The sequence below is a fragment of the Rhinolophus hipposideros genome, assembly GCF_964194185.1.
Source record: "Rhinolophus hipposideros genome assembly, chromosome: 7".
NCBI lineage: Eukaryota > Metazoa > Chordata > Mammalia > Chiroptera > Rhinolophidae > Rhinolophus > Rhinolophus hipposideros.
This window is the reverse complement of record NC_138053.1, coordinates 34,670,230-34,679,542: the sequence shown is the minus strand read 5'-3', so window position 1 is coordinate 34,679,542 and position 9,313 is coordinate 34,670,230. Positions and strand designations below refer to the sequence as shown.

The following is a 9,313-nucleotide window of genomic DNA, read 5'->3' as shown; positions in this document are numbered from 1 at the left end:
AAACCAAAACCTGAGTCTGTAAATGCCTCAAGGTTACGACATCTATACACTAAAGACAACCAATCACAAATAGCTAACTAACTAGGCTTTTAAGTATAGCCAATCAATAATTTCCTTGCTTTGCTTAGACCTTTTCTCTATAAAAGTCTCTCCCTGAGCTTGTTGGTGGAGCACTCCTAATCACTTCTGATTTGACATTGCCTAATTCTAATGGATTTTTGCCCAAATAAACTCTTAAAATAAAAAAAAAAAGATAGGGGCAAGACAGTAATTCGGAGAACTGAGATGGCATTTGAATGGGGACCTCAATTAAGTGAGGGAATGAGCGCTCTACAAATCAGGGATGAAAGCATTCTTGATGGAAGGAACAATACTAAGACCCAGAAGTGTTTTTTGGTGTATTCTAAGACCAATGGGAGTAAGCACGAAGGAGGCGAGAACACAAGTACCTGGGGGAAAGCGTCATAGATTAGAGAGTCCAGTCACTTATCAAAGACTATGGAACATTGTAATTTTTTTTTTTTTTGTCATTGGTGAGGAAGTGTTGAGTCTGGTTTTAAAATTTTAAGATTAGATACCTATTAGATATCTAAATGGAGATGAGTTCAGGGGAGTGACTGAAGCTGCAGATTTTCCAGAAATGGAAAAAAGAGAAATAGTAAAGCTGTTGAGAAAGAAGACAGAAATCAAGTATCATATGAGCAATACCATAGAAATTCCAGAAAGTAAAAAAAGAATTGGGCAAAGGCAAAACCTGAGCAAAGACTCAGTACAGTGCAACTGCTTGAACACAAGGCAAAGATTTAAAAAGAAAAAACAAGTAAAAATGCCAGTTCAGTTACACAGTTCATTCTACACATGGGAAACTTAGTTGTCTACATTAATGAAATTACAATGCAACCCACACTTCTGCCACATAAAACATATCATGAATGCAATCAATATCCTTAGCTCATTTAATAGAATCATTATGAGCTGTTTTTTCCTTTACTGTTTACACCTCTTTAATATTTAGATCAAGACTTAAATGTAGAGTGGAGCATGAAATTAAAAGCATCTCATTCATTTGGGACTTTGAACTACTAATCCTGTTTTAAACATGTACTTTTTTTAAACTGAAGGACAAGGTGGCTAATCGTCTTTTAGGATAGAAAATCTGACACATGAAGCCCCATTGGAGAATTTGTATAGATCCTTAAAAAATTCTGAAAAGTAGTTTTTAAAATCCTACTTTACCAAGGAATCTCACCTTTCATTCTTGGACATGGCTATCATTTCCTATACCTAGGTTTTTATAAAGAATCCAAAGATTTTCTGTAATAAAATCAACATACTAGGTTCAAACAAACAAACAAAAAAGTAAAGCATAGTGTTCTACAAATTCACTAGTTATTGCCAGGTGAAAATAGAATTTCAATTGAGCTGTTTTCTTGTAAATATTTTAAGTTACATACCTTAAGAATTTTAACACAGAATTTTTTACATTTTTGTCCCAAGATTTTTGTTGTTGCACTATTGCCTAGTGCCTCCCCTCAACATGCTCCACCCATCACAAATCTTGCATAAAGTGCTGCAATAATATGTAACTTTCGTTTTTATTTTTAAATGGAGTCTTGAATTTAAGTAATCTCTTTGAGGTAGCTAGATTAATATACGTAGATATATCAATTCTGAGATATTTTAAATTATCTTTTGTTATTACTTGCTAAGAAACAAACTACTCAAAATTTTAACAATAAGCCACATTTACCAGTTCACACTTGAGTTTCACATGAAGCTGGGATAGAAAAAACAAAATCCCATATTTAAAGATTAGTTGCTTTTCCATCCTTCTCCCTCAACCCCCCAAAGCTATCATAATTATATAAAGCTATGGAAGTTACGTATGGTCCAAAGGTTTTTCTAATCGGGAAGAGTAATGCAGTGTAAAGACAAGAATTATGCCATTTACTCCTACTACATGTTTTTCATAAATCTCAGGAAATGAAATCTGTGTAAATCAGCATACAATATACACAGCCCTTTCATTAACTACAAAAACAGATTACAAAAGGAAAATTATCACATATGTAATCTACTACATTGTACACAACTAAAGGGTCTAGTTTTATTAAGCCACTCACTCGAAAATTAGTGAATGAATCACTCGCACTCGTTTTCCAGCTTTTCAGTCTGAAAATTATTTCTAACATATCCTAAAAAGAATATCTTTATAAGCAAACAGGCCATTGCTTTTAGTAAGAATCATTTATTGTATATTATTAAAGTGGAGGGTTAATTGGTACAGTACTATGCATAATCTCTCATCCTTGAAAAATTAAACACAAATGGATAAAAAAAGCAAAGCAGAATGAGCATGTAAAGACAAAAATTAAGCATATTTTATAGAGAATGTTCTGTTATATATATGTACTTATGTTCTTCTCCACTGTGTCATAATAACTTTATGGCTTGTTCCTTTTCTATTTAATTGCTGACTTCTTACAAATAATGAACATATTTTCCATCAATTAATAAATGTTACATACAGTTTTCGATTTTTCATTCAACTCATTAGTTGACTGAAACATACAACTAAATGTAGCATTAAGAAAGTTAGAGCCCATTCCATTGTCTCAAAAAAATGTAATACTGTTCTTTTATAATTTGCGATGGGATACAATGCAAATATCCCAGCTAGAAAGTGATGAAATGCCAGCCCTGATCTGTTTTTTGTGTTAATTTTTTTGAGCATTACAATTTTTGTTATTAAATGTTATCTTGTGGAATAAAATAATTATTTATCGTAAATGTGAAAAAGCTTAAAAATTGTGTACCGGTACTAAATTATTTTATCATTTTCATACTTAACTATAAATCAGATATTCTAAAATTGAGTTATTCCTCCTGTTACTGATATACCAGGAAAAAATAGATCACCATTCTTCATGGTAATTACTGAAAGGAGGAATAACTGCTTAAAATAAAACAAATAAAAAATGGAAACAAAGCTTTGTTTTGTACCCAAAGTGTACATTTTAGACCTAATCGGATAAAAGGAAAATATTTTAAAAAACACATCTATAAACAAATTTCTGTCGATTGCTCCCAAAACTAAATCAATAGGGACACATTTAATATTATTGAAACATATCAATATATTTATCAGTTACGATTCAAATTTGTTATATCACAGCACACATCCAAGAATGTATGCTTCATCAGTCAAAAATTCCCACTGAATAGCATAACAAAATAAAAATCTGTGAATAAATATAAGGCATTCTAAAATAATATCTGCAGAAAACCAAAGAGTCCAACAAAATTTTCTATGATCTAAATTTTACTTCATAGATTCATATAGTCTTCAAAATAGATTTAGTTGTAGTGCTACACATTATTAACTATATTCAACTGCTTACCAAAATATCCTTTTGCTGGCAGCTAAATGTTACTACTTAAAAAAAAAAGTTAAGTGCTTGAGGGAATAAGAATGCAGCAGAAAATTACAGGAGCCCACATATCCTTTTTCTTAAATTTAATTTGTCATATATAAGGTTTTTATATACAATCAGTGTGCATTGTAACAGTTTATATTAAAAGTCAATCAAGTTTATCTAAAATGTTACCTGGCTGCATAGCACATTTGACATTATTGCCCACATGGAAAGGGAAAACAAATGGATTTACAATAACTTTTGGCTGTTTTGGATTCTGAAAAGTGTTCATACACCTACCCTTTTAAACCAAATGCATCTGAAAATGATTCCAGAGCATGCAGTTTATATTTGACATATTATCTCACCACTTTGTTACTACAAACACAATATTGACTAAAAAAGAAAAAAAGAGAAAGAAATAACATGTATCTAATAAAATAGTCAATATAAAAAGAGGACTAATGGAATTAAGTGGCCCCTTTCCCCATTTTTTACATTCTAAACAATGATTCCATCAAGACAAATCATTAAAAAGTGTTATTACACTGATTTTTTTTTTTTAAAAATGATAAGAAGGCCTGAGTTGGTAGGGAAAGGAACAGTCAAAAAAAGCCTGAGAAGGGGAAGGAAGTAAGGAAAGCTCATTTAATCCATTTACAATAATTTACAGTCATTTTTTTTTGTGTGTATGTAAAAAGGCATAATAATAGATCACAAACAGGAAATTCCTGGCTATTTTACAGATATAAGTACAGAATTTAAATATTCAAGCTTGTGATGAAAAGCGGCAAGGTGGTCGCAGTGTACAATGTAAACAAGTAGCTTTGGAAAGTGAACAAAGTCCTTGAGTGTTTTTTCTTTATTAAGAAAAGAACTCTCTTTCATTCCTTCCTGAAACATGATCACAGGTCAGAGTAAAGTTCATATACAAACATAATTTAAATGGAGGTCAGTCTAAAATCACTGACTTAAAAAGTTTCATCCAGCCTATATGGAAGGGCAGTGTTGAGGTCCCTGTAATAGTAAACATTTTCCATTTCTTTAAAAAAGAAAAAAAAAAAGCACTACAATATTTGTAGTACAGTGCAGCATAATCCTTAAATATAAAAATATTTTCTCTTCTGTTGGGATAATAGACCTTGCATCCTGGAAAGAAGTAACAATACTGCTACTGATAGAAGATCTGTTTATATCTTTCAAGTCATGTAAGGCAATTACTGTGTTGGTTTATGATATATGGCTAAAAGAAAAGTCCAGAAAGACAAAAATAGCAGTTTTTGTTATGTTTTCCGACCACTCCAGGTATGCTCAGGTGTACTTTTGTGTTCAGCCGAGTGTTCAAATGGAGACCTGGAGCCATAAGGAGGCCTCTGATCTAGTGGTGATCTTGGCCCACTACTGGAAGCTCTATGGTCCATTTGCCAATCTGAGTGATACCTATAATCCCTGGAAGATTTATGGTGTGTATATTCAGAACTTGACCGATGATCTGAATGAGAACGGTGATCAGAATGAGAACGATGATCAGAATGAGATCTATCTTTCAAACTTGCTTCCAAATTTGACCTGTGATCTCTACTCCTGTGATCATCCAGTTTTCTGTGTTTCTCTCTATCACTGTAATATCTAATAAAAAAGAAATTAGGAATTTTAGTTAAATTAATAGTGCAAATTAAATGTTTCCAAATAAAATCTAAGTAAAAACGAAAACACAAAAAGACTTTAAAGCATACTTTTAAAAAGCTTCATAAAGTGAGCTTAAATCACTGGTAATATCTCTGCATGCCTTTGGAAAAACCACTTGATTCATAAAACTAAAGTGAACCATACAGAGCACCTGAGATAGCATCTAATTTCACATGCCCATTTTATATTGGTTGCTACTTTTTATTTTATGCATCATTTGTATTAATGCATCTTAGTTACCTGGAAGTTGGAATTAAGACAACTACAACTATCTAGAATACCCTTGAAATCAGGTCCTTTTTATGAGCCTGTAAACATGAAAAAAAAATAACCTCTAAAATGCAGTTTATGAAGTAATTTGTAAAAGAGAATTTTAATTGGTTTAGTGATGCCTTTTAAAAGCTTTCCTTAAGTTTGATTAGTTATATATTAAGACTTAACACGTGAGTCTTTACTGCAATGCTCCATACACAAATGTGACAGTCTGCTAAAAAAATAATTATGACAGTTTAATGAAAAGACATCTCTAAAATGGTTGCCTTTTCAAATAAAATACACTGAACATAATTTAATGTTTTTTGGTTCAGGAAACAATAGAAATTAGTTCTATAAGCCTGTGAAGTTGTAAATATTTACTACTACAAATAACGTTTTCTTTTCATTTTGTGCCCTGTTCTAATTTTAAGAGCCATTCTACAATTGATGTGTTTATAATGTGACAGTGCTTCTCAGAGAGAAATTACGAATTGGGCACAACTAAAATACAAAGAAAGTAATTTATTTCTGATCTTTTATTCTTCTGCTTTTTATTGATTTTAGTAATCATCATTAACTAGTGAAAATATTCCTTTACTAATAAAATAATAAAATGTATTCTGTTGTTGTTACATTCAGGCTGTTACTGTTTAAAGTCTTCAAAAAATAAAACCCCAAAACAATAATATACAAAGTAGGACGTGAAAAAGCAAAATTTCAAAACTGATTGCCAGTTTACCTGCTGTCTTGCTTGTAGTGATCCCAATCACGGTGATCTTTACCATTACTAAAAGAAGAATAGGGTCTTTTCCTAGAATCACTCTTTTTGTAAGAATCTCCCTGATGTCGGTCTTTATGATGATCATGATACTGAGATAAGTGTCTATCAGATGAGTAACTGTCCCTGCTGCTATCATCGTGATTTGTATTCTCTTTTAATCTTTCCACATCTGTTAGATAAAAGAATCCAACTTTTATTAATGACTTAAAAAAATACATGGTAAACAAAAGTAACTTTGCTCTTAGATTATAAGAACTCTTGTGTCAACTCCACCTAAACACAATCAATTCCCAAATACAGGCAATTAAAGCCTTTAGAAATGGTCTATAAAAGCAGTAATAAGGCTTACAAAAGGGTCACTTTATTCTGAAATGTGAAAAATCACAACTGAAAAATATAAGGCCCATTTCCTGCTCAGACAGACTATACTTTTGTGATTCTTGTACAGAAGGGATGAATTATTACATTATAGATTTATTTTATTTATCATTTTAACAATTATTCTACAATTTTTGGAAACTGGTAAAAAGGCTGATTTACAGAAAAGTTAGTAATAAGCAAAAAAGGATTATTGAAGATAACAGATATAATAATGTGGGTATAATAATCTCAATATACAATAATAATGTGGGTATGTGTTATCTAAAACAAACCCAAGAAAGGGAAACAATTTTAAAATTTACTTTCCAAAATAATTAGTAAGATTGACTTACCTGGATTTCTAATCACTTGAGCATTCAAGTTGGTGTTCTGGTCATTATTTTGCTAAAATAAATGTACATATGTAAGAATCTTTTAAGTGGCTTCAAATGTTCTTACAAAACAGGAAAGAAAACAAAAAATCTAAAAAGACAATCTTGAGGCTGAAAGAAGTCCTTACATAAGATATTAGAATGTATAAATGTTTCATTTGCAGATACCTTTTCTGAAGTATAATGTATTTTCCCATGACTTTTAAAAACAATTGATTTTGAAATAATTTTAGACTTAACAGAAAAGCTGCAAAAATAGTACTGAGAATTCCCATATGCCTTTCATCCAGCTTCCTAATATTAATAACTTCTACAACCATGATATAATGATCAAAACTAAGTAATTAACATTGGTACAACACTATTAACGACTACAGACTGCATTCAGATTTCACATTTTTCCACTAAGGTCCTTTTTCTGTTCCAGAATCCAATCTGGAACTCCATATTACACTTAGTTTTCATGTCTAACTTAGTTTCCTTCTACATGGGACTGCTTCTTAGTTTTTTCTTGTTTTCCATGATCTTGATGAAGAGTACTAGACAAGTTATTATAGTGTAGAATATCTCTCAATTCGGGTTTGTCTGATATTTTCTCATAATCAGATTGAGGTTATGCATTTTGCCAAGAATTCCACAGAAGTGATGTACCTTTCTCAGTGCATCATATCAGGGGATTCAAAATGTCATGAACATGTCTTACTTATTACTAGTGATGTTACCCTTGACTGCTTGTTTACAATGATGTCAAACAGGTTTCTTCTCTAAAAAGTTATTATTTCTCTTTGTAATTAATAAACATCTTGGAGCAGAGACTTTTAGACTATGCCAATATCTCGTTTTCTGGTCCACTAATTTTAGCTTCCTTCACAGGATCTTACCTGCAAGTTTTTATTGTGGTGCTCTAATGGTAATTTTCTATTTCCTTCTTTCTACATCTACTAATTGAATTCTTATTAAGGAAGGCCGTCTCAGTTTTAACTATATAAATTAAAGGAAAAAATAAATTAAAGGAAAAAAATAATGTGTTAATTTACCTGAGATTCCTGCCGTTTTTTAATAGCATGCTTATATAATTTATGTAATTTTCTTGCATCAAACTCAGTAAACTTAGATACAAAAATCCACAGGTTTCTAGAAGAAGAAAAGGCAAATTAATCTGATGGAGGAAAATATTTAGCTTTTCCATGGAACCCCTGCCCTTTAGACAGAAAAACACATACACACATACTTAGTCCTCTATGGAATAAAGTCTAAGAAGATTATTTCTAATGTTTTAAAGACCTTCATATATTGATAAAACTATAAATGAAACTAAATATTAAGTTTTAATTCTCTTTCAAATCCATTCATTTTATAATTTTTGGAGTGAAAAGTTGTAGTCAATCCTAATTTGAAACCAAAGATATAAATTTACAAATCAGGAAGAAAATCAATGTGATTCTGATTAGATATGAAAGGAACAAGCTATGTTAGTAGTTTGAGTAAAGATGCTATCAGATAATGTGGATTTAGCTTGTGAAAGAAGGGTCCTAAATAATGCATTAAAAAGCAATTGTCATTTTATACTAGTGATGTAATCATCATGAGAAGAACATGACCAGACACTACAAATCAGGTATAACATGATGTCTTTAGGCCTCGCTTCCCATCCCAAGGTCAGTATTAGGTTAATCAGAGTGTTCTTTCATAAGTTCAGATGCAGCCTATGAATACTACTTCTCAATACAGATTCCTCAGCATCCATTCATAATCAGTGACACTGGAGTTGAAGTCTATCTGCCATCACTGAAATAGTAATGGCTTCACAAATTCACAATTTTTTCTAAATGATTAGGTTTTTCAGTAGATATGTTAAAACATGATTTTGACGAAATTTTGCTTTATATAATAAACAGGGTAGAGAAATTACTAATTAGCCAGTGATTGAGTTTAGCAAACTAACCAACATCAACATCTTTAATGAGTCAAGAAATAGATTTTAATGGATTAAAAAAATAAATAAGTAAACCTCTGTGTATGAACAATGGCTTCCCAAAAGAAAACCATCTTTCAGTGACATGGATGGAAAATAGAAGGTCCAAGAACAAAAATTCTTAGTTGGAAAATAACTTTTTATTCTGTTTTAAGGGAGAAACAATATTACACAGAAACATTTATTAGGTTGGTGCAAAAGTAATTGTGGTTTAAAAGGTTAAATATAATTGCAAAAACCGCAATTACTTTTGCACCAACCTAATAATTTTGGGGTTTCTTAATGGCTGAGACATATTTCTCTCAAATATCAAGCATCCATTGCTTATCACTACAAAGCATACATTAAGTTATAAAGCCTTGAATGAGATACTATTGATACCCAGGTACTTTATACAGTTTTTGTATTTTCGAAACTCTTTTCTATTATTTAATTCCACAAATAA

General features: G+C 31.1%; 1 protein-coding gene across 1 annotated transcript in view; it reads right to left on the bottom strand.

Annotated features, from left to right (window-relative positions):
• Positions 1 to 532: 532 nt before the first annotated feature.
• The window catches only part of CHD1 (chromodomain helicase DNA binding protein 1), an 81,951-nt gene continuing 73,170 nt past the window's right edge, over positions 533 to 9,313 (bottom strand). Inside the window, exons 33-36 of the mRNA XM_081054291.1 lie at positions 7,931 to 8,027; positions 6,855 to 6,906; positions 6,100 to 6,310; positions 533 to 5,045 (exon numbers count right to left, since the gene is read on the bottom strand). Of these exons, the coding sequence (XP_080910417.1) occupies positions 4,700 to 5,045; positions 6,100 to 6,310; positions 6,855 to 6,906; positions 7,931 to 8,027 (706 nt within the window). The 3' untranslated portion in view covers positions 533 to 4,699. The remainder of the gene's footprint in view (positions 5,046 to 6,099; positions 6,311 to 6,854; positions 6,907 to 7,930; positions 8,028 to 9,313) is intronic.